Genomic DNA, 26798 nt, shown 5'->3' with positions numbered 1-26798 from the left:
TTTACTTCATGTTCAGATGCTTCTGATACTTGCAGTTTTGTCCAGAGTTTAGAGCTTCTTGAATGAGATTCCTCTTTAGGTGCTTCTGATACTTGAGATTTTGCATCTGATCTTGTTTTGCATCTGATGACATCATCAGATTTATTTCTTCTTTCTTTAGAACCCTGCACACTTAGAAACTTTTCGTTAGGGTACCACTTTTGGTTTCATCCTTTGTTATCATCAAAATCATGGAATCTATTGTAGAACTATTTTTGTTCTTACAATCTCCCCCTTTTTGATGATGACAAAACAAATAAAAATTATCAGATGAAACATGAAAAATATTAGATCAGATAGACAAAAGCTCCCCCTGAGTTAGTACTAGGGAGTTCAGAAGTTCTTACCAGAGCTTTCCAAGTAATTAGGTTTCTGAAAACTTTCTGCAAATGCTTAACTTTAAAGTTAGAGTTATTTAATCAGAGCTATTATTTAATCAGAGCTATTTATATCAGAACTATTTCTATAATTGTTGCAGAATGCTTAAGGTTTTAGACATAATTTTCATCAGAGCTATTTAATAATTTCTCCCCCTTTTTGGCATAATCAAAAAGGCATAAAAATAAAAAGAATAATAGAGAGAAAAACACTTCATTAAAAAGCACAAAGGCAAAACAGCAGTCAAAAACAACAGATTCAAAGAAAATCAGAGCTAAAAAAGAAAAGACAGAAGCAAAAAAACACTAGGCAACCAAAAATAAATCCTAAGTGCCTAAGGGTTTGGAGGAGGAGGAAGTCTCTGTAGTAGCATGGCAAACATATTCTGGAGGTTTTCATTCAGAGCGTCTTGCTTGTCCATCCTTGCCCGGAGCTCACTCTGATCTTGCTTGATCTCTTTCTGATCTTGCTTGATCTCCTTCAGAGTGTTAAGAATCAGAGGGATCGCAGAGGAAGACTCCCCCTGAATCAGAGCCTGCTGAGTTTCAGCTTCAGCAGCAGCTTGGGCTTCTGCATCTGCCTTAGCCTTGGCTTCAGCTTCCTGAATTCTCAGAAGTTCTGCTTCCTTTGCCAGGCGTTCTTCTTCCAATCTCTTAGCTTCTTCTTCTGCTTCCTTAGCCAATCTTTCTTCTTCTAATCTCTTGGCCTCAGCTTCTCTAGCCAGTCTCTCTTCCTCTAACCTTCTGGCCTCAGCTTCTCTAGCCAGTCTTTCCTGGAGTCTTTCCTCAGAGTCTCTGATGTAGCCATTTCTGACTTGTTCAGAGATACTCTTCAGCCTATAAGACTCAGAGGTCATCCAACTAATAACTCTGTTCCAGTGTGTCCTAACAGATTTAGGATCATCACTGACTTCAGAATTTTTAGCCAGAGACTTGATCTTCTGGACTGAGGATTCTGCAACCTGTATAATGGCCTCCTCAAGGGTAGGTGTGATAATTTTAGGTTCAGGTTCAGGTGAATGAGGTGGAGAGTTTTGAGGGCTGAGATTTAGAGGTTGAGGTTCAGTTTCTGGTTCTGGCTGGGGTTCAGATTCTGCTTCTGGTTGAAGTTCAGAATCTGGGTCTGGTTGAAGACTGGGGGATGAAGCATAGAGTGGGTTTACATCTAATGGGTCAGAGTCTGGGCTAGGTACAGCGGGAATTAATGGTGGAGTGATATAAGGTTCAGATGGGCGAATTACAGATGGTTGAGTTTCAGAGGGTGTGGTGGTTGTTTGTGGTGGAAGGGAAGTTTGATTTTCAGAGGTGATGGTGGTTGTTTGTTGTGGAATAGAAGTTCGGAGGGGAGAGGTTACTTCAGTTTGTGTTTGAGTTTGTGGGGCGAAATTTTTAGCATAAATTTCAGCTATTGTTGGGGAGTTTGGGTCAGAGTGTTCTTGATCAGAGGACTCATGATCAGAGAACTCTTGGTCAGAAGAAGGTGAAAGGTAAGGTGGTGACTCATATTCAGAGGATGAGGAGGAGCTGTGGTGGTATAGTTGATTAGGGTCAGAGGTTGTTGTAAAAGTACGGGCAATTTTTAGAACAGGTGGAGGTTGAGAGGTTCTAATGGTAGAAGGTGGTATTTCTGAGGTTGTAAAAATTGGTTGAGAGGAGAGAGGGTTAGAGGAAGCCATTACAGATTCAGAAGAGACAGGAGGAATGGACTTACCAGAGGAGACATTCAGAGGTGCTGAAGCTTTGGTGCCAGAGGTTTCTCCAATTCTGGCTTTCTTTGCCTTCCTTGCTTCCTCAGCTATCTTCTTCTCAGAAAGGCCTCTTTTGTATCTGACCAGATCTTCTACAGAATCCAGACAGTCTTCTAGGCGAAAATCAGAGATATCAATGCCTTCATCCAGACGATCCTGAAGGTAGATAGCAATGGCATCTCTGGGTTCGTTCTTGAAGAACCTTTCAAGGCCATGAGGCATCTTCCTCTGATCTTTCAGAGCTTCCCAGGTCACATTCATAGTGGGCTTGACTCTGATGTCCTTGATGATTCCCATACTCCTCAGATTTCTGGCATTCAGAGGCTTTCCAACGTCTATTGCCAGATCATCCATACATCTGGTCTTCTCCAGAGCATCTACCAGCCCATGCTCAATGAAGATGTCAGAAAGCAATCTTCCCAGAGGAATGTAGGATCTGGGCTTCATATTGTTCCTTGTTTCTCTGACTGAATCCCTCAGATATCTGAAGAGAAGAACAGGGAGGTTGATTGGAATACCCTTCTGAATACAGTAGAGGATGCACTTCTGATCAACATTTATATAATCTGAAGAGTTGGAGGCTGGACGATGATGGATTGTTCCCAGAATAATCTTCAACCAAACTCGGAGGTTCTGATGAAGCTCCTTGTTCTTAGATGGGTTTCCTTCAACGTTTGCTTTGAAGATAGTAGGGTTAATGACTTCTGTGATGCGCTTGGACCTTGGAGGAATGTTGTAAATCCTTTTACCTCCAGCTTTCTCCATATTCAGCAAAGAAGCAATAGACGCTTCTGTGATAATGATCTTCACACCCAGAACAAAAGAAACGATGAACTCATCATCAGCATCTGCACATCTCCAGAATTCCTTCACCAGAAGAGGATAGATTGGACCATACAATCTGTTGAAGTAGGTTTCCCAACCTTGCTTGCGAAGATCTTCAGTTAAATCAACGCCATTTCTTTTCAAATTCTCAAAGTCCACCAGCGATTCACACAGTACATCCAAACCTTCAAAGGGAGTAGAAAGATGAATGTGTTGTTCACGTTCCAAAATGTGAGGTTCTTTGTAAACTGGGGTTGTGGTAACATCTACAACCATGGGTGTTTGAGTGTTTGAGGTTTGGGGGTTAGAAGCAGCTTCCATTTGTTGGGAGAAGTTAAACACTGCTTGTTCTTGAGGATTCATGACGAAGATTGAAGAAGAAAATGAAGAACTGAGAAGGTTGCAGAGAAAACTTCGAGAGAGGGTTTAGGGTTTAAGAGTGAGTGAGAGTGATGAGTGTGTGAAATGTGAGAAAAGTGTTTATATACTAAGGGTAAAAACACATGCAAAACGACACACATACCAGCGTTAGCACAAAAACCAAAATAGCACGTTTGGGGAAAAATGATTACAGCTCATTAATGAATGTCTAATCCCAACAGTAAGCACACTGCTCAAGGAGATTTCAAGCGTTCTGACCTTTGATTTCTATTGACAGCTGTCTAGAAGTTCTAGGGTTAGACGCATGTTCCCCACGTGTTGATGTTTCTGATCTTCAGGAATACCAAAGGATTTCTGAAGATTTCTAACTCAGATATCTTCTTAACTTGGTAGAAGTATCAGAGTCAGAGACAGAAGTATATTTGTTTTTATCAGAGTCTCATTTTACATGTTCAGAGCCAAATTTTACTCAGGACAATTTTTAATGTTCAGATTTTCTAAGATGAAACGAAATCTATCTTCAGTTAGAGGCTTAGTAAAGATATCTGCCCATTGATGTTCTGTATCAATGAACTTCAGCGTTACTATCCCTTTCTGAACATAGTCTCTAATAAAATGATGTTTTATTTCTATGTGTTTGGCTCTGGAATGCAAAATGGGATTCTTACTCAAACAAATAGCAGCAGTATTATCACAAAGGATAGGAATGTTACTCTCAAATATTTGTAGATCTTCTAGCTGATGTTTCATCCAGAGCATCTGAGTTGTGCACAGTGATGCTGAGATGTATTCTGCTTCTGCAGTTGATAGAGCAATTGTTGACTGTCTTTTGCTAGCCCAGGAGATTAAGTTGTTTCCCAGAAGCTGGCAATTTCCAGATGTACTTTTTCGTTCTATTCTATCTCCTGCATAATCTGCATCACAATAACCAGAAAGCCTATACTCTGATGTTTTCTCATACATCAGGCCCAGGTTAGGAGTTCCTTTCAGATACTTAAGAATTCTCTTAACAGCTGTTAAATGAGATTCTCTAGGATCTGATTGGAATCTGGCACAAAGACAAACGCTAAAGAGAATATCAGGACGAGTAGCAGTCAGATAGAGAAGAGAGCCTATCATACCTCTATAGAGCTTCTGACAAACCTTGTTGCTTACCTCTTCCTTCTCCAGAATGCAAGTTGGGTGCATAGGAGTCTTTGCAGAGTTGCATTCAGACATATCAAACTTCTTCAGAACGTCTTTAATGTACTTGCTTTGATGAATGTACGTGACTTCTGGAGTTTGATTAATTTGAATTCCCAGAAAGAACTTTAGTTCTTGCATTAGACTCATTTCAAATTCTGCCTGCATTAACTTAGAAAATTCTTGGCAAACAGAGATATTAGCAGAACCAAAAATAATGTCATCAACATAAATTTGGCATATCATGAGATCATTTTTATGATTTTTACAGAAGAGTGTAGAATCAACTTTCCCTCTGATAAAATTTTGTTCTAGAAGAAAATTACTTAAGCGTTCATACCAAGCTCTGGGAGCTTGTTTAAGTCCATATAAGGATTTCTTAAGTTTGAAAACATGTTCTGGAAAATTTGAGTTTTCAAAACCAGGAGGTTGATTAACATACACTTCTTCTGAAATATAACCATTTAGAAATGCACTCTTGACATCCATTTGGTATAATTTTATAGAGTGATTAATAGCAAATGATACAAGAAGACGAATAGACTCTAACCTTGCGACTGGAGCAAAAGTTTCATTATAATCAATACCTTCTTGTTGACTATAACCTTGAGCTACCAGTCGTGCTTTGTTTCTGACAACTTCTCCTTTCTCGTTCAGTTTGTTTCTGAAAACCCATCTGGTTCCAATGACATGAGTGCCTTTGGGTTTAGGAACGAGATCCCAGACATCATTCTTGGAGAATTGATCTAACTCTTCTTGCATAGCTGCCACCCAATCATTATCTTGAAGAGCTTCATCACAGGACGTAGGCTCAATCAGAGACACTAGTCCCAGAGGAATATCTTCAGAAGTTCTGAAGGTAGATCTGGTTCTAACAGGTTCATCTTTGTTTCCCAAAATCAACTCTTCAGATACGTTGCTACGACTCTTGACTTTCCTTGGAATTTCTGGAGATTTAATTTCTTCAGAGTCTGGAGTGACAGTTGCTTCTGGAGTTTTCTCAGATTCTACCAGAGTGATCTCTAAATCTGCAAACTTTTCAACTAGCTTTGACTTTTCAGGGTCAAGCTTATCATCAAATCTAACATGAATTGATTCCTCCACAATTTTGGTTTCTGTGTTGTATACTCTGTAGCCTTTAGAGCGTTCTGAGTATCCTAACATAATACCTTTCTGTGCTTTGGAATCAAACTTGTTCAGATGTTCTTTAGTATTTAATATAAAGCAAATGCATCCAAAAGGATGAAAATATGAAATGTTGGGTTTTCTTCCCTTACACAGTTCATAGGGAGTCTTATCCAGAATAGGTCTAATAGAGATTCTATTCTGAATGTAACACGCTGTATTTACAGCTTCTGCCCAAAAGTGCTTTGCTACATTTGTTTCATTGATCATGGTTCTGGCCATTTCTTGGAGTGTCCTATTCTTCCTCTCTACAACTCCATTTTGTTGTGGAGTTCTAGGGCAGGAGAAATCATGGGATATTCCATTTGAATCAAATAGTTCTTCAAAATCTTTATTTTCAAATTCTCCACCATGATCACTTCTGACTCTAATAATTTTGGAGTCAAATTCTTTTTGCACTTTAGAACAGAAACTGGTGAATACAGAGTGAGACTCACTCTTGTGCTTTAGGAATTTTACCCATGTCCAGCGGCTGTAATCATCAACGATTACTAGTCCATACTTCTTTCCATTGACTGATGCTGTTTTCACAGGACCAAATAAGTCAATGTGAAGAAGCTCCAGAGGCTTGGAGGTAGAAATAACATTTTTTTTTTTTAAAAGATGTTTTTGAAAACTTTCCTTTCTGACAAGCTTCACACAGAGCATCTGAAGAAAACTTCAGTTTAGGTAAGCCTCTGACTAACTCAAGTTTAGTTAGCTGAGAAAGCTTTCTCATGCTAATGTGGCCTAAGCGTCTATGCCATACCCATTGCTCTTCGTGAACTGACATTAAACATTTAACATTTTGATCTTTTAAATCAGAAAGATTTATTTTATAAATGTTGTTTTTCCTCTTGCCTGTGAAAAGGACAGAGCCATCGTTCTGATTAATGGCTTTACACGTTTTTTGATTAAAGATTACATCATAACCGTTATCACTTAATTGACTTATGGATAACAAGTTATGCATTAATCCTTCTACATAAAGAACATCAGATATAGAGGGAAGAGTACCATTACCAATAGTTCCGGAGCCTCTGATCCTTCCTTTCTGATCTCCTCCGAAGCCTACAAAGCCAGCGTCTTTAAGTTCCAGGCTTTGGAACATAGACTTTCTTCCCGTCATATGTCGCGAGCATCCAGAGTCCAGGTACCATGACTGGTGTCTGAACTTTGCTGCATAGGATATCTGCAACATAGATAATCTTATCTTTCGGTACCCAGAATCTCTTGGGTCCTTTCAGATTAGTTTTCCCAGAGTTTCTTACAACTTTGGGTCTTCTAGCATTTTTAAATTTGTGTTCTTGTGTGTGTGTATAGTGGTATGAAAAAGGCGATTTAATTTGGTTACTGGTAGAAGTTTTATCAGAATCAGAATCATACCCAATTCCCTTTTTATTATTCTGACCTACTCCATAAATCATGGATGCCATAATACTCCTATTTATCCCATTCTTCAGAAATTGTTGAAAGGCTTCTTCATACTTATAAATAATTTCATTTGAAGTTTGTGGTGCTTGAGACAACACTTCTTCTAATTCTAAGCTTTTTGTTTTAGCTCCATCTCTTTCTAACGTTAAAGATTTGATTGTATCTTCATGTGCTAGAATTGTTGTCTCAAGTTCACTACATTCTTCAGATTTTGCTTTAAGAAGGCCTTTAATGCTTTTAACTTTTTGTTTTAATTTCTGAAGAGAGGTAAGAGTTTCTGATAAACATGATTCTAAGTCAGATCTAGAAAGTTCAGAAAATACCTCTTCAGATTCTTCATCTGAGCTGCTGGATGTGGTAGCCATAAATGCTACGTTGGCTTGTTCATCAGAGTCAGATTCTGATGATCCTGATTCACTATCGTCCCAGGTCGCCATTAATCCCTTCTTTGTTCTGAAGGCATTTTTCTTGAAGCTTTCTTTCTTAGAGTTATCTTTCTTCAGCTTGGGGCATTCATTTCTATAATGACCTGTTTCTTTACATTCAAAACAGGTAATATCTTTATTAGGTTTACCTTTTGAAGTTGACTATGATCTATCCCCTCTGGGTCTTGATCTTCTGAAGTTGTTGTTGTTCCTTCTTTTCCAGAGTTGCTTAACTCTTCTGGTTAGTAAGGACAGTTCTTCTTCATCATCAGAGTCTTCAGGTTCAGAGTCGTCAGTATCTGCAGTTTCTGCCTGGAGAGCTTTGGTTCTGTCTGACTTCCGTCTTTCAGGTCTGGACTTCAGCGCCACTGACTTGTTCCTTTTCTGAGGCTCATCCTCCTCTAGTTCTATCTCATGACTTCTGAGAGAGCTAACAAGTTCTTCAAGGCTGATGTTGTTCAGATCCTTTGATAGCTTCAGAGCAGTAACCATTGGTCTCCATTTCTTTGGCAGACTTCTGACAATCTTCTTAACATGATCTGCAGTCGTATATCCCTTGTCTAGCACTTTAAGACCTGCAATAAGAGTTTGGAATCTGGAAAACATAGCTTCTATAGCTTCGTCATCTTCCATCTTGAAGGCTTCATACTTCTGGATCAACGCCAGAGCCTTCGTCTCCTTGACTTGGGAGTTTCCTTCATGGGTCATCTTCAGAGAGTCAAGTATATCTTTAGCCGTCTCTCTGTTGGTGATCTTTTCGTATTCGTTGTATGATATAGCATTTAGAAGTATTGTTCTGGCCTTGTGATGATTTTTGAACTCACGTTTCTGATCTTCTGACATTTTGCTTCTGGGAACTTCAGCTCCATTTAAGGTTGGAGGTTTGTATCCATCTGTGACAATGTCCCAGAGGTCAGCATCATAACCCAGAAAGAAACTTTCGATTCTATCTTTCCAGTAATCAAACTTTTCTCCATCAAAAACAGGAGGCTTGGCATTGTAAGAATCTTTCTCATTTGAGTGGGCCATTTGTTTTTCTCGCACTGGATCTCTCTACACGGTTAAGTGTTTGATTTGAAAAATCAATAACAGAGCCGGAGCTCTGATACCAATTGAAGGTGAGAAAAACAAGAAAGGGGGGGTTTGAATTGTTTGAAAAATAAGCGCTTTTGCAAAATGAAATCACACAATGATTTTATACTGGTTCGCTTATAACACAAAGCTACTCCAGTCCACCCGGCCAAGGTGATTTCGCCTTCAACAAGGACTTAATCCACTAATCTTGAAAGATTACAAACAACCCCTAAGAGAAAAGAAAATCTCTTAGTCCTCTCAAGTCTACAGACTACAAAGAGTCACTTGAGGAAATCAAATAAAAATAGATACAAGATGTGTAATCTAGAGTGCTTCTAAGAAAGCAAATATTACAAACTTAAGAACAAATTTTTCACTTGATAAGCAAAAGCTTAGTGAAAATCTTTGAAGAACAAAGATGTTTTTCTTGAGCGTGATATGATTTCAGTATAGTTTTGGCTAGTGATTTCTTCGTGTATACTGAATGAGATTTCTTCTCTATTTATAGGAGTTGAAGTAGAGTTGAAGTAGCGTTGAATCTGTTGGATATTGAGATGTAGTTACGCCATTCCATTAATAGCTTCTGCAGTAGACTTTTTCACTTAGAAGTGACTACTTACCACAATTAGTATCTTTTCTCTTGGAAGTGGAGATTAACGTCTCTTTCTAATTGAGGAAATCCATTTGCAGAACTTTAACTTGGCTTAAACGTTACTTCATCATGATTAACAATTCTGATTAGAGTCTTTGTGTATCTGGAGAAATTGGCTTCTGATGTTATTTCTTGAATGTTCAGATGGCGCTGATAACTTCAGAGTTTGCAGAAGACATTTGTTCAGAGTCAGAGCTTCTAGACTTTACTTCATGTTCAGATGCTTCTGATACTTGCAGTTTTGTCCAGAGTTTAGAGCTTCTTGAATGAGATTCCTCTTTAGGTGCTTCTGATACTTGAGATTTTGCATCTGATCTTGTTTTGCATCTGATGACATCATCAGATTTATTTCTTCTTTCTTTAGAACCCTGCACACTTAGAAACTTTTCGTTAGGGTACCACTTTTGGTTTCATCCTTTGTTATCATCAAAATCATGTAATCTATTGTAGAACTATTTTTGTTCTTACAGAGAGGATCATTACTGATAATGGATCCAATCTGAATAATAAGATGATGGATGAGTTGTGCGCTGAATTCAAGATTGCACACCATAATTCCTCTCCTTACAGACCTAAGATGAATGGGGCTGTTGAAGCTGCTAACAAGAATATCAAGAGAATTATCCAGAAGATGACTGTCACGTACAAAGATTGGCATGAGATGCTGCCATTTGCTTTGCATGGATACCGTACGTCTGTACGCACTTCAACAGGGGCAACCCCTTTCTCTCTTGTTTATGGCATGGAAGCCGTTCTCCCAGTAGAGGTGGAGATCCCATCAATGCGAGTCTTGATGGAAGCCAAGTTGACAGACGCTGAATGGATTCAGAGTCGTTATGACCAACTGAATTTGATTGAAGAGAAGCGTTTGACTGCCATGTGCCATGGTCAGTTGTATCAGCAGAGAATGAAGAAAGCATTCGACAAGAAGGTCAAGCCTCGTGTGTTCCGAGAAGGCGACCTCGTGCTCAAGAAAGTTTTGTCTTTCGCGCCCGATTCCAGGGGCAAGTGGACTCCAAACTACGAGGGTCCATATGTTGTTAAGAGAGCCTTTTCAGGCGGTGCTTTGATGCTTACAACAATGGATGGGGAGGATTTCACTCGTCCTGTGAATGCAGATGCAGTTAAGAGATACTTTGCCTAAGAAAAAAAGTATATGCAAATGAAAAAAAAAAACAATGAAAAAACAGAATTGCTCGCTAAGTTGAAAACCCGAAAGGGCGGCTTAGGCAAAAATGAGCGTCTCGGTGGAGAACCCGCAAGGGTAATCCAGGCAAAAATTAGAGACTTGAAAAAAAGAAGATATATTTGCATCCCGCTAGATTGAGTACCTCACTCTGGGGCAATCTAGGCAAAAATTAGGGATTTGGCAAGTAACTGCATCCTGACAAGACTTTCTGGTTCATCAGCCGTCATTTCGTCAGAAGATTCTCGATTCGTCGTCAACTGAAGCTTCGGATACATCGAGATTCAAATTGGTAGAGAAAGGATCATTATGTTCAATGTAGCCCTCTTCCAATATATATCACTGATTTCGAATTTGTACAGATCTATGGAGTCTTGCCATTTGCAGACTACCATTCTAACAAATCAATTTGAGTTTTTATCCAATTTCTTGCATTCTTATTTGTTTCAACTCAACAAATGTTTTGCATGTTTTAAATTGATAAAATGTCATTGTTTTAAACAAATCAAACTTTTCAAAATTGTTGTTTTAAACAAAGTGAACATTTATAAGATTGAAAAGATACTCAAGAATATCTCAGTGCTCTCCCGGGGGTGGCATGATTCCCAACAGGTAAGACATTGGTTCATATTCCTGGTTTGGTGGTATCTTCTTTCTTCAGATCTTTGTTGGGGTTGTTCCTCAGACAGAGTTGTTGTTGGGGTTGTTCCCCAGTACAGTGGCAAGTGGTTTGTTGTTGAAGACTCCGTTTCTCCAGCAGCAGTTCCCCTAGCATGGGTATTTTCTTGTGAAGTTTCGGCGGTTGATGGTTTGTCATCCTAGTGCCCCGTCACTTTCTCCAGTGGGTTGTATCCCCAGACTTTATTTATCTCCTCAGCACAGTCATGAGTATAGCCATTGATTGATACTCCCCTCGGAGTCGCGAGTAGAGCTGTTATTAATATCCCCACCAGAGTTGCAAGTGGAGTTGTTACCACTTTTCCCTATGCAGTGTGCCAGCAGGATTTGTCTGTTTCCTCAGCACATTTGTTTTCTTTTTGAAGACCCGGTAGGTCAGTGGTTTGATACCCAGTACTTTACCTTCTCCCCGGCGAAGTCGTCTGTGGAACTGTTGCTATCTCTCCATCAGAGTTTTTTCTCTCCAGCAGAGCAGGATTTATTTTCTTACTCAGTGGTTGTTTGGGTTGACATCCCAGTATTGCAACCATCCTTTCCTCAGCTTAGTCTGCAGAGTGTTTGTTGTGGCAGTTTCGCCTGTTGAATACGCCTTCAATTCCCAGTATGATTGGATGATGGCTCTAGCTTCCAGTGAACGGATTTATTTCCTGACTGTTTGTGATCCCCAGTAGAGTGGCTTATATCGCAGGATCTACTTGTTGTGATCAGTTTGCTGTATATTCTCCCCAAGTGGAATAGTTTGTTGCAGAATCTACTTGTTCGATCTGTCCTCCCTCAGTGGTTTGGTCCCAAGAGAGTAGCCGACAGTTTTCCCCAGTAGAATTGCTTATGCAGTCAGATTCTATTTGGATGATATCAATCTCCCTCAGTGGGCTGTTCCCCCAGCGGAGTTGTGTGAATTTGCTTCTACAGCAGTTCGTGCTTATGCACTTTTGTTTCTCAGTTGACACTGGGATCCCCTGCAGATACTTTGGGATTTCTCTTGTTCCCCTACAGATTCGTCTTGGTGGCCGTTTTGCCCGTTGTGACTTTCTGTGCCCTAATTGGGTCGTCTCCTGATATCTTTGATTCTCTGCTTCTTCAGCAGTACTTGCAGATCTTTGCTTTACAGCATATGGATCTCCACAGATTGGCTCTCCAGCTGGTTTTTCCCCTGGAAGTATAATACCGGACGTTTGGTTCCCAGACCTGTTTGTGTTAGAATTGTCTATTTTGTCAGCATTCATCAAACATCAATCAGCATATTCATGCATATTCATAAACATTCAGATATTCATGTTGCATTTCTTGCCATGTATCTTTTGTTTGTCGTGTCTCCTGCTATGGTGATATAGATCTCTTTACAGATCTCCCCAAGCAGATGTCGGGTGTTATAAAATCTCTCCATATAAGAGTCAGCCCATAAGCAGAAAATGTTGTCTTTCCTTCTGCAGTTCCCCACTGAGATATATCCTCGTGGATGACGGTTTCTTCCGTTTCCTCCCAACACATATATTGGGATGGATGTTCCTATTTGAGTTATATCCTCATTAGGACGTGTCTTGATTCAGTCTGTCTTTTCGGATCGTTCCCGAATTGGCTATTTGTCAGATATCTTGTACTTCCCAGTGGGTTGTTCCCCAGCGGAATGTGTTTTTGGGCCTCTACCCAGTAACCGGTAGTTGTAAGTCCTATCTTTTCCTGGCTTTCTTAACAGAATTTGTGGTTATACACCTTTTATTCTCCAGCCAGAGTTTTTGGTTTTCTACCTCATACCCGGTAGTTGTAAAATCCTATTTTCCTGCTCTTCAGCAGTTTGTGGTTTGTTATAAACCCTATTTTGGTTTCCCGTGCGGATTTGTGATTTATTCTATCCCCACGCGGAGTTTTTGGTCTTCTATCCCGTATTCGGTAGATGTAAACCCTGATTTTGTGGTTATCTTCATTCAATACTTGATGTTGATTTTCCTTTGCTTGTATAAGTTGCTCAGATCAGCACTTATATCCCTAGTAAGTCTTTTGTGGATAATTGCCGTATGCTAGCAATTTTATCCCCAGTGGGTCTTTTCACCGTATGCTAGTGATTTGTTCCCCGGATCATTGTTTGTTTATCAATGTATCCCCAGCTAGTCTTCTGTCGATAATTGCCGGATGCTTGCAATTTATCCTCAGCAGTTCGCCTTTCATTTACCCCTTTGTTGGTAATGTCTGTTGCTTCTTTGATTGGTTATCATTATATACCTAGTTTGGTATCCCGATGCCTTTTTGTTCGGTTGATTTATCCTTTGTTAACCCAGTAACCGGTTGCGGATAATCTTCCATGCGAGTATATTATTCACGGTCTGCCGGTAATGAATAATATATCTCATGCACTCTTCAGTCGAAGCCTTTTGCGTTTCCCCAGTCGAGTAAGATTCGTTATTTCCCTTTGTGGAGTCGAATATTTCTTGTTGTTGGATAATTGCCGGATGCTTGCAATTTATCCCTTTGAGTTGTCTTTCGTTTACCCGTATGCTTGGTATCGATTGTCTCTCTTTCTGGATAGTCACCTATTATATACCCAGTAACCGGTATCTCTGGTGTCTTTTCCTTTCGAGTGTATTATTCACGGTCTGCCGGTAATGAATAATATTTCTCATGCGCTCTTTAGTTGGAATCCTTTGTTGATTTTCCCCGACTGAGCAAGATTCGTATTCTTTGTAGAATCGAATATCCATCCTTTAACCAGTTTGTGTTTTGGATGATGAGTGTTTTGGAAGTGAAATCCAATTCACGTTTCGGTAGATCACCTATTATATACCCAGTAACCGGTATCTCTGGTGTTTCTTACCATGCGAGTTTATTATCTACGTTCTGACGGTAATAGATAATATATCTCATGCGAGTATTCTTATCCACGGTCTGCCGGTAATGGATATTATATCTCATGCACTCTTTGGGTTTGTGTCCCCATTTGAGTAAGATTCGTTTTCCCGTTGTGGATTCGAATGTCCATCCTGTAAGTTGTTTTGCTTTTTCAAGCCCTCCTTTCGGATGATGAGTGTTTTGGAAGTGAAAACCAATTCACGATTTCGGATTTTATCCTATAAACAACCCAGTAACCGGTTCAGGATAGTTTTCCTTTCGAGTATATTATTCACGGTCTGCCGGTAATGAATAATATGTCTCATCTGAGTATTCTATCCACGTTCTGACGGTAATGGATATTATATCTCGTTCACTCTTGAGTCGATCTCTTGATTGTTTTCCCCTCAGAGTAAGATTCATTTTCCTTGTGGAATTGAATGTCCATCCTATAAACAAGTTTGCTTTTCTAGCTCTCTTCGGGATGATGAGTGTTTTGGAAGTGAAATCCAATTCACGCTTTGGTCGGTCACCTATTATATACCCAGTAACCGGTATCCTTGGTGTTCCCTCCTTTCTGCTCCCTATTATGACCTCGGTCCCCCCGTGGAGTCAGATTTTCCTGAGTTTGTTACCCGTATGCCTGGTAACATCTCATTTTGTTTGTTGCTTCCCCAGTGGAGTTTTCTTTTGCTTCTCCTCAGGAGTCAGCTTGTGTCTCTCCAATGGATTTATTTTCCATTTGGAATTCTTTTCCCCAGTGTGAGTCCTTCACTCCCCAATGAGTTCTCCAGTCTGTTTTCTGTTTTTTTAATCAGAGTCGTGTTTTGATCACGTGGTGTCAGTTTTGTTTTTTCCCCAGTTTAGAGTCGTGTATTGTTCATACATCTCTTTTTCTTTTATTATCCCCATAGAGTCTTGTTAGAGTCTCTGTTCCTGGTGAGTGTATTACTCCGATGGATCGTTTTTCTTCTGTGTGAATTATATTCCCCCACAGAATTTGTGTCTTTTGCACGCATACATCTGCATCATGAGGTCTCTTAGGGACCAAAATTTGTCTCATTACTGTTATTTAAGTCCATTCTACCGCGTCGAGATGAAGATTTCTAAACTTCACTTCTCCGGCTAGAATGACCTTAAATAGGGGCATCTGTAAGACCCCAATTTTGGGCCCTAAGATCCCTCATGGCCCATATCATTCATATCATAACCTCAAGGATCAATGCATGACCTAGTTCCCCTCATAGTGGGTAGATTGCCTTGTGGTTTGTTTCTTGATCACCAAGCATACCTTGCATTTGTATATCTTTGCCTTTCATATGTTTATCACTCAAAAAGTACAAAAATATTGTCAGTCTAACCTTGTTGCTTGCAGTTGAAGTAATCATCAGCAATTAGGTCAAAGTCAGTCAAAGATCAGTCAAAGCAATGGATGGTGGCCATTCTTGCAGAATTTGGGCACCATGATCAATAATCAAAGGTTCATACAACTTGAGACATCATTTGAAGACAAGTTCTCAAGGATTTAGGGTTTGGAAATCATCAGAGGAGGATCAGTCAGTCCAAAACCCTAGAAAAGTCAAACTTGGTCAACTGTTGATTTAATCAAGAATTTGATGGATAGAATTGATTTGAAGAAGTTCATTCATGCTTGTATAAGCCTCATATATCATGTCAAACCTCATCATGGAAGAAAATCAAGCCAATCAGAAATTTTCCAGAAATAGCAGGTGGACCTGTAATTTCAACTGCCAAAAATGGAAACTTCTTGATCTTAAACTTACTTCATGATACAAGCTCCAAATGAATTTTTGCCCAACATGAAAGTTGAAGATCTTGTCTTCCCATTTTCAAAAAGTCCAAGAACTCTCAAATCCCATGTGTGGTTGTCAAGATATGATCAAATCATTTTCACCAATTTTTGAACTTCAACAAGCCATATCTCCCAAACCATAAGGCCAAATTTGGTGGGGTTTTTTCCTACAAACCACATTTTTCATCCTCTTTCCAAAAATATAAATTTCATGACCTAAAACCTTACCATTCAAAATGGCATTTTTGGACCTTTTGCACTTAAATTCAAAGTTTGACCAAACTTTGACTTTTTGAGTTTTTGACTTTTTCTTGATTTGGTCAATTGGGAAATGTTCCATATATCATTTGTGATTTGTTCCAAGCCATAAACCATCATCATACCACCTTTACACCACCATTTGGGATTAAAAGGCAAATTTGGCAAAATGTGCAAAAGATGTGAAAAGAGAAAAAACAGCAAGTACAGGTCTGCAGCACACAAAACAGCAATTGTGCTGGCCACTAGCAGCTTGTAGCAGGCCCAAAACCATGCCAAATTCACACCTCCACTATACACTTGACCAAATTAGCAAATGTGTAATTGCCTTCCTTTGAACTAAGCAAGTTTAGGCATTGGTTTAGTATTGTTAAACAGTGGTATATAAGTGGATTTTCTGCACAAACAACCCTAGTGTTCACAGCCTCCACAGACCAAAAACCCTCATTCTCTCTTCTTGCATTTTTGGCAATTGGTTTTTTTCTGCATAAACCCTTGAAAACCCTCGAATAACCTTGTTTCCTCCATCATCTAAACATCATTTGGGATTGTTTTTGCACATCATTTCTCAACTGTAACCCTCTTTCAAACTCTGCATCTTCAGAGCATCTCCAATGGCAATTCGAGTGGTGGAAGTTTCAAAGCAAGTTTGAGCTGAACAAGCTTCATCATCCTTCACTACCAAGCACCATCTCCAACTGTTTGAGCTTGAATCGACCAAAGCACTACTGTTTCAACATTTTCTTCCAAAACAAGTAAGTAATCTATCTTCTCTTTTTGCCATGCCATACTATGTTTGTGAAAGATCCTTAAATACTGATTCTAATGAGTGTTCATTTGCTTGAAATGGTTGGTTATGCTGAGAGAAATATGAGTTTTCATTTGTATGCTTGAATGTGCTTTCCATCGATTTGCTGTGATGCTGAGATTTTCATGAAAATTATGACTTGATTAGGTATGTATGATGCATAAGGATCACATTGATATGCTTATTTTTTGTTTCTGGATATTTCGAATTTTGAGTTCATGTTGATGATGAAGGCAAGCTGCTGTTAAACCCTAGCCCTTTTGCTTCAAGAATCTAGTTCATGTGTGTTGGTAGCTGTTGATTTATGTTGCATAAGCATTATGAATGTGGTTATGTGGTTGTCATGTTTGTTTGATTTCGAGTTGCTGTTGAATCATGAGATGAATTCGATCGTGTTGCTGCATATACCTTGTCCATGAACCTTAGAACTTGCCCAGGATTTTGCATTTGAACGTGTAGGGTTTGTGTTGTTTAGGTGCATGAGTATGGTGGCATCATTGCCATATTGTGTTTTTCCTGCTGTTGGGATCTTGCTGTTAGGTGAGCAACATAAGCTTGACTTGCTGTTTTGCTGTTTTAAAACTGCCAGGAAATCTCATGAACATGTTGTATGCTGATTGTTTGATTAGTGTTTGAATGATGATTAGTGATGAATACATGATGCCATGCTTGACCATGCTGCATTTTTTTGAAATCCCACGAGCATTGGCTTGGAATCTGTGTGAAACATGTTGTATGCAGTTGTGTGTTTATTGTTTAAATTTGTTTGGATGTTGATGAACACCTGATGCTGCTATAACTTGCCCTGTTCACATACTGCTGTGTTGCCATCTTGATATGCCCAGAATTTCGAATATCCTTAGTTGTTGCTCTTCTGCATGATACTGTATGGACCTACTGCAATGCCAATGCTGCGGTTATTTGAACCATGAACCATGACTAGAAACTCCCATGATTATGTTGTTTTGCTGTTAGCTAGGTTTGCTAAAATGATAAATGATCATTACCATTGCTGTTTGCTTGCTCGAATTTTGGTGTTATAATAATGATGACATGAGGCTTAACCATGCTGCATTTTTGAAACTTTGTATCCACATGAAATGTATTTGGTTTGTGTTGGTTTGAGGTTGTCTCGATGGTTAATGTTTCATTGCCTTGCTGCTTTTTGAATTTCTGTCTGAACTTGTTTGATATTGATTAGAATGAACCATTGAATGTTAATACCCCTGCTGCTGCGTGTGAATCATAAATGCTGTTAGAATTTGTTGTGCTGCTGTTGTGTATGGTTCGTGGCTGTTGTGTATGGTTTGTGCTGTTGGATGTTACATGATGCAGTACCAATGCCATGTTTTTGTCTGATTTGGCTCGAAGCTTGATTTATGGTGATAAACATACATGTTGCTGTTGTTTCTGGTTGATTGATCAAGCTGATGTTGATAATACCATGCTGTCATTTGTTTTGGTTTGGTCGAATGATGAATACTGCTGCTGTTTTGAACTTGTATGAAATGCCTTTGCCATGCTATTGTTCATGTGTTGGTTAAGTGAGGAACATTGATGTTCATTGCTATGCTACATTGCTGCTGTTTTGTTTGGTTCGATGATGATCATGACCATTGCTATTTGCTTGATGCTGTTACGATGATCACATGACAATGATGCATATGCTGTCTGCTTGATGTCGTTGTTGGTCGAATTTTGTTGATGCTGTTTGCTTGTTGATGCATGATGATGAAATGCCCTGTTGCAGTTTGTTTTTAAACCTTGCAACTGTCCAGAAATTCATGTGATTTATTTGTTTGTTGTGTTTGAATGTGGCTACTTGATTGCTGCATGATCATCATTTTACATGTTGCTGTTACCTGGTGATGTTTTAATTGATAACATGAAGATGCATGAATGCCATAGCCATGAATACATGTTGCTAAAACCCTAGGGTTTTGAAAACTCAGAAAATTTGTTCATTGGCCGTGTCCACTGTTTCATTGGGCAACAGCCAATGAAAACATTTCAATTGCCTTGCCCAAAACGCTGCAGTTTTGATTAGTGACTGCAGAATTACTGAAATGCCATTCTGTTGACTTGTGTTGACCAATTGCCATGCCTATTGTTTCATGCTTCATCCAATTGTTTCATCCAACTTCACAAATTAATTTCTCATTCACATTTCATCCAAAAATCTCGAAATTTTTTCCTCATGATCATGAATGTGTCCTTCATTTAATTGTGATTTTTAATGATTTTTCCATTGGCTGGATTTTTTATGGTAATTATTTTCTTGACATGTATGCCAAATTGATACCTTGTGCCATTCTCTTTGTGAAATTCTCATGTTATATCCAATGAGCTTGAAATTTTTTGTGGTAAAACTAGACACATTGACCTTCATTTTGGTATAAAGTTTGTGCATTTATCACTTGTGGATTGAGAGTTATGATTTTCTGAAGTTATGTGTTGCATTTGGTGCTATACCATGATCATGCATTTTCACAAATTTTGTTCACACACTTCCCTACATCCAAATGACTCTAAATTTTGCATGAATGATCCCTTGTATGTCTAATTGATGTATGAATTTTCTTGGAATTAATCTTGCTGTTTTCCATTTGATTGAGAATTTTCTTCCATATGTGGTCATTTGTTGACTTTTTGTGCTATGCCTTGCCAAATCCTTTGTGAAATTCTCAAATCTTATTGTATGATCATGAAATTTCATATGTGATAACTAGACATCTCAAGCTTTGCATTGGTGTTAATCTCATTCATTTCTCTTCTGTTTTCAAATTGATATGATTTTTTTGAAGTTGACCCATGCTTGTTGACTTTCACCATGCTTACTTGAATTTGATTTGAATTCATGATTTTATTTGACTGCCTTCCTCTCATCCAAATGCATTGAAATTTTACATGTATACCATGTTAGATGTTAGGATTGAGTGTGATTTATTTCATAATTTTTGAGATTGTTTGAGTTGACTTTTGAAGGAAGTCTTTGCTGTTGACTTTTGTATGCTTCTCTTGCCATGCTTTGCATCCTTTTGCATATGAAATGACTTTGATGCATGATATAAGTTTGAATCCAATTGTGTTTGATTCCTACATGATTGAGCTTGACTTTGATTGAACATTGCTTGCTGCCTTGACTTTTTCTTTCATCTTTGACCCTAGGCTAGTCCTAGTGGTCATCTGAGCTTACAATTGAGCTGATGTTTCAGGTTGAGCACCCATGCTTTAAGGATCACTCAAATGTGATTGAATTTGATTGTTTGCCACATGCTAACCCTTGTTTTGTAGGTGACTCATACTTGAGTCATTGTGCCTTGCACAATTGGTCCCTCTGTGTGATCATTGGTTCATTTTCTTTTGCTTTTGACTGTTGACTTGCTTACTAATGAGTTTGACTTTTTCAGGTACCTTAGTTGCTTAAGTTCTTTGAACTTGCTTGCTTTGCTTTTTAGCATTTGCTTTGAGGTATAAACCTTTCTTCTTCATGTAGTCTGGAGACCCGGTCTGTTATTTGACCGGGCAAACTGTCTGAAGTCCTCCTTAAGAGGCAATGCCTGTGTTTGTTTAAGATTGTCCCAAGCAGGAAAAGTCCTTCAAGTAAGGCAATTGGTGGAAGGTAGGGATAAGCAATCTATCCCCCACTATTCAGTGTGTCCTCTCTTTGCTCCCAGTACCTGGTTGAAGCAAATGAGATAAATACCCAAGATCTAATCGAGTCAATAATGTGGAGAGAGTTCCTACTTTCTGAACTCCCACACTTTCTTTGATGCTCTCTCTGAGTTGAGATAGAAGCAATGAGGCACACCCCTCATTTCCTATTCATCTGCTTCACCTGAGCCCCTCAATGGCCAGGTTAAGAGCGACCTTTACCCATTACAGTGGACTTTCAAAGTCAAACCCTCTTGTGTGAGCCCCCATTGTTTGGCTATAGAGTGTGCTGTTTGATATTCATTGATTGACTGTTTGCTTCATGTGCACTTGTTTGCCTGTATGCTATGCATTTATCATCATCATCAATTGCCATTAATGCATGATCATCTCATTTATCTTTGTGATGCTATCATTGTTGTTTGCCCATTGAGGACAATTGTAAGTCCATTGCTTTGGCATTTGCTCCTGTGATATGGAAGGATAGAGTGTAAGACCTCATTGGTCACTCATATCTTCTGTTTGGTTTTGTATGTGAGGTTGCAGTTATAAGTCCCTGTAAGTTGGCATCTGCTTTCCTGTGATCATAGTTTGTTCATCTGTTGTGTGAGAGGTTGCAATTATAAGTCCCTGTAAGTTGGCATTTGCATACCTGTGATCATATTGTTGCTTTTGTTCTTGTATGTGAGGATCCATTGTAAGTCCCTGTGATGTGGCATTGGATTTCCTGTGAGCATACTGTGGAGTTAACCTAAGTCCAGATAGATTGGCAGTTGACCTCCATGTTTCATTCTTGTTTTCTTCCGTGGAGATTAGTGTAAGTCCATTGAGTGGCATCTGATATCCTGTTCTGTTTTAGGAGACTGGTGTAAATCCATTTATTGGTATCCGGTATCCGCTTTTGTTTTCTTTGCCTGTGGAGATTAGTGTAAGTCCATTGAGTGGCATCTGATATCCCGTTGTGTTTTAGGAGATTGGTATAAGACCATTGATTGGCATCCGATATCCGCTTTTGCTTGCTTTGTTTGTTTGTTATTATTAATTGCTATTCCAAAGGACGCACTTGAATCATCTCCCATATGATCTCAAGAAGTGAACCTCCTGAGAAGTTTTACTATCCATCTTCATTCATTCATCATTCATTATGTCCTAAGACTTTTTCACACTTTATCTTTCAAATTTGACGTAAGTGTTGTGCAAACATCTTCATGTTTTCTAACTAAAAACCTGGACTCAAGTCCTTGACTTTTTTTCAAACTTCATTTTCATAATACTTATTTGAATTGATCTTAATCATACTTTGACTTCATTTTCATAATCATAATCAGTAACTCCACTCATTCACTTGTTTTGGCTTTGTCCATTAATCTTTTCATACATGAGCTATAGGTTTGATTTATCTTAGTGGTTGATGTTAATCTCACCTTCTGTCTTTAGTGATTGAATTGTAAGTCTTCCTCGCCTATTATAGGGTTAACCCCTCTCTGGCCAGTTGAAGCTGTTCTCACATGGTGGACGTTGTTGTTTGTATAAGGTTGAGTGTTCTCCCGTGGATAACGTAAGACCTAGGGTTTGTGTTTAAAATTGAACCTAACCCACTTTTGGAAATCTTTTAGCCGAACTACGGCGTTCTGATCCTTACCTTTGATGGAAGGTACGTAGGCAACGGGTTCATCCGTTCGAACCTAATAATAATAAAATTGTATATTCTTTTCTCATCATCCCAATCATGTTTGCACAATCTTTATGTCATAACAAATAACAATATTTTACAACAAGTGTGAAAAGGGCTCCCTAGGAGTACCTAGGACGTAGTGGGTGCCTAACACCTTCCCATTGCGTAATTTACCCCTTACCCAGAATCTCTGATCTTTTTATTAGTTTTCTACGTGTAAAACTTCTTAGGCTTTTGTTCGCTTTTTAGCCAGTCCTTTGGATAAATAAAAGTGCGGTGGCGACTCGAAATTTTTCAACGTATCTCTTAGCTTATGATTTAACCAATAGATCATATGGCGACGAATACACCGCTACAGTTAGGAATGTTGTAAACCTTACTCCATGACTCTCCAATGCCGTATTCATTCATAACCCACATTGTAATATTAGAGAAATTGGTCGAGTCACAAATGTAAAGAATTCCCTTCAATTCTCCCATTCTACGCAAGTAATTATAAATTCCATTTGCATGATTTTTAACCATACCCGGAGGAGAAGGAAATGTCTTCAACTTCTCAGTTTCAAAACAGAAACACAATATTATACCTTTAAACTCTATCCAATGAACTACACCATTAATATAAGTGGGATCGCTAAGTCTCAAAATAGAAATTTGAGGATCCACTTCAATGTTTCTCCATAATGACGTCCCAAGTGTGTGTATATCAACCGTGAGACGTTCAGACACCCAAAAATTGGCGCGTCTGACATGTTTAGTCCATATTCTTATCACCTTATATTCATTATCTTTAGGATGGAAACCAAGACTAGCATATACATGCGCTCTTACACGTGCTGTGTTTAACCTAGAAGGACTCATACTAGCTCCAGGAAGTCTTATAAACTCCCCAGTGACTGGATTGCAAACCACTATAGGGTTTTCTGTAGATGGTTCACACAAACAAAGTAAGCCATTACAAGAATTCACAATATCAAACTTACCATGTTTACGGTTGCAAGAACTATAAAGGGTTTCCCTTTTCTCCCAAAATAATCTCGCAACGCTAATAACACACTTGAAAATATTCTTGATCGAGTATCCTTTCTCCTCTCTAAATAACTTGTCATCACGAAGAGGAAGCGTGCATATAGGCTCAAGCTTCACGCGATTATCACTTCCAATGTCAAACTTTTCTGGTTCACATTCAAGGAGATATAAGGTTCTTGATACTCGATCATAGTCGTTGGTTCGGATCATAAGAGTATTCCGTGATTGTTCAAAATGCAGTTTAGTAAAATGTGGTTCTGAAATCATAGTTTTCCAATCTTTGCAGACACATTTACAACTGAGAAGAGACTTAATTGGAAGTTGAAGGAAAATGTGAGTAGTGAGATGGAGTGGAAGATTCACAAAAGAAGAGCAAAGTTCATGATTGTGTGTCTTTTCATCTTTCTGTTTTGCTTCATTATGTCTAACCCTTGTAGCGGAAATTGGATCTTTTTTCATGGCTACAATAATTAAGTAAATTAAATTCAGCTTTGATAGATATAATAGAGGACAATTACAATATAATTTAGATTATAAATGGATGAAAACCAGTGAGAGTGAAAGTACCTTTTAGGAGAAATCCAATACTCTATTCTTCACCTTGACGGCAAACGATGGAGGGTTTACACATGATAAATAATAAATAACAAAAGAGTCCAAAATAGTGTTAAACTACTTTTTCAATTTTACATTAACTAATTTATTTTAACCTTTATTTTATTTTAAATAAAAAATAAAAAATATATTTAAAATTTGATATTAGGTCTATAAGGGTCTGTGTTAACCGAATATTAAGAAGTTATTAACGCTAATTTTATTATTCTTTTAGTCGCATATTGAGCCATAATTAGCTTCTTTAGAAGCAAAGCTATTTTTAATTTTCTAAAAATATTTGGTGCCGTCCAGATTCCTTCACGGGTTTCCTTCCTAGCTTTGATCTTCCATGTCCTCCTTCATTAATAGTAATAGGATCTCGTATAGGGTACTCAAGAGACTATTATTTGAGGTTGTATTATAGAAAAATGCCTATTGCACAATAGGATCTCGTATAGTTAGATTGAGGTGATTTATCGTGGGAATTTCGTGGTTGATAGTCTGCTCCGAAAGTTTTTGAACTATAAAAATATGTTTATAGAATTCAATAGTAACAGTTGGGATTCGTGGGGACATGCGGGATGGGGTTGGGGCACAAACCTCCCCATGTGATTAGGGGTGTGAATGGATCATGAACCAAACTAAATTGAACCATATCTATGGTTCGGTTTGGTTCTTAAAACCATTTTCATAAAACCAATTTATTTTTTAGAAATCGGTTTATAAGTGGACCGGTTCGGTTTTAAACCGGTTTTTAAAAAAAAAATAGTTTAAAAAAAACAGTTTTAAATCAATTTCTTTAAAACTAATTTTTTATTTTCTTTAAAAAATCAATTTCAAAATCAATTTTATAAAAAAAATAGTTTTTAAAACTATATTTTTAAAAAATCAATTTTATATCAAAAATAATTTTATTTTCTTTTAACTAACTTTTTTATTTTCACTAATTATAAAACCATTTTATATAAAAAAATATTTATTTTAAAAAATTATTTTAAATTTGACTTTTATAATCACCACAAATAATATCTCGATTAAAAACAATTCCAAAGTATCATGTGTTATAAAAAAGGTCATAAAATAAAATAATCATGAATGATATCTCTATAAATCATAATTGTTCATAAAATAAATAACTCATCAAAAAAATTGTTCAAATTTCTTAAAATCTCTCATAATTGTTCATAAACAAATTTTATGAGGTTTTAAAATATTTTTTCTTTTAAATTAACATAAAAAAAAACAACTTTTTTTTGAAAAAAAAATAACAAATATTCAGAAAAAAGAAAAAAAAATATATAAAAAAAATTAAAAAAAATAAAATTATATTCTGAAAATAAAAAAAATTAAAAAAAAAATATTTTTTTTTAAAAACATTTTTTTACTGAAAAAAACAAAAAATATTTTTGATAAAAATATCTTTTTTATTTAGAAAAAGAAAATTATTTGAAAAAAAATATCAAATATAATTTTATCGAAAAAAAAATCCAAATATAATATTTTTGGTGAAAAGAAAAAAATATCTGATTTTTATTTTTAAAATAATTTTTTTATAAAATTTTAAAAAATATAAAATATAAAATTGATTTATAATGTGCTAAAACATGAAAACATACAAAAAAAAAAATTTAACACATAGTAAAATTTGGATAACCAATAACAAAACCAAATTTTTATAATGGGTAACGGTTTATATTTGGATAACCAATAACAAAACCAAATTTTTATTTTACATCTGGTTTGGTTTCTTTAAAGTGGATCAATTTGGATACCAATTTGGTTATGGATAATCGGTTTTTTTGCACACCCCTACTTGTGGCAGGGATCCGAGACGGGGAAGGGAATAAACTAAGTGGTGGTTCATATGTGAATGTATCATTCGGCCCCGTCCCGCCCCGCCCCATTGACATCCCTAAACACACGTGAGGTTCATACACTTTTATGATCTCCATTTTTCATCATATTTATATTGAATTTTTGTTACAGAGACCAGCATCATTGATTCTAGACCCCTACGACATCAACCAACACCAATTATAGTTTCAATATGGAACAATGACACTGTTTGTGGGAAATGACCTCTAATTCCTGCGTAATGTTACAAACGAATCATCCTCGATCCCAAACTATATCTCTTCCAGAACCAGCGTGAGATGGACAAAAATAACCTTAGGCATCACACCTGAGACATCTGCCAAATTCTATAATATTGCACCACCTCAATCTTTGTCACCGGTGATATTCGTACGAAAGAAACAATGACAGGGATCCATCACCGGACAACATCACCCAAGCAACCACTGACATCAAATCACAAAGTAAGGACAAGATGATGCTAGGATTTCAATATGGCATAAAGGTTAATGGAGTTCCAAACACGGAGCTGCCACTAATATAACAGACACATTAGCGGATCACATAGTAGTAGGAGTCTTCATAAATGGTGGAAGTTCGTGTGATGCATTTTACTCCGACACACTCGAGAAATTATAGCTTCGTCAACTAGATTTGAGTCTAGCAGTGGTGGAGATCTCTTGGCTTTCAAATATTCCTTAACTCTCGCTTGAAAAATTACAGATCTACTACTAACACTTAGAGAATAAGAAAGCGGAATAAAGAGGAAGGTTCGGAGAGATTCAATATGTTCGACCTTGACGAGTGTGACAAAGAAGCTAGATAATTTCGAACAGTGATTCTGAAGTTGTTCAGCTCAATGATAATCCAACTAGATTCGTAAAGATAGGATACAGTCTCCATTCTGAGGTAAAGAACGCACTGATTAAGTGACTCTAGGATAACATGTGTTAGGAAACTACGCAAAATTTCCCCATATTATCAGATTTGTGGAAGAACAAATTAATGCGGAAGCACACAAACTTAATAAAAATAAAATATATAAATTCATTAACCTCTCCTCACATGAAAATTTCACAACTCAATTACACTAAAAGAATTTATTAAAATTATGTTATGATGATT

General features: G+C 37.7%; 1 protein-coding gene across 1 annotated transcript in view; it reads right to left on the bottom strand.

The window, feature by feature from the left end:
• Positions 1-23709, bottom strand: part of LOC127129208 (F-box/kelch-repeat protein At3g23880-like) — a 41493-nt gene extending 17784 nt beyond the window's left edge. The window contains exons 1-2 of the mRNA XM_051058477.1: positions 22553-23709; positions 1570-1596 (exon numbers count right to left, since the gene is read on the bottom strand). Coding sequence (XP_050914434.1) covers positions 1570-1596; positions 22553-23684 — 1159 coding nt within the window. The 5' untranslated portion in view covers positions 23685-23709. The remainder of the gene's footprint in view (positions 1-1569; positions 1597-22552) is intronic.
• Positions 23710-26798: the final 3089 nt, after the last annotated feature.

This window comes from Lathyrus oleraceus, chromosome 3 (assembly GCF_024323335.1).
Source record: "Lathyrus oleraceus cultivar Zhongwan6 chromosome 3, CAAS_Psat_ZW6_1.0, whole genome shotgun sequence".
NCBI lineage: Eukaryota > Viridiplantae > Streptophyta > Magnoliopsida > Fabales > Fabaceae > Lathyrus > Lathyrus oleraceus.
The sequence above is the reverse complement of the archived record's forward strand: the minus strand, read 5'-3'. Positions and strand labels throughout refer to the sequence as shown.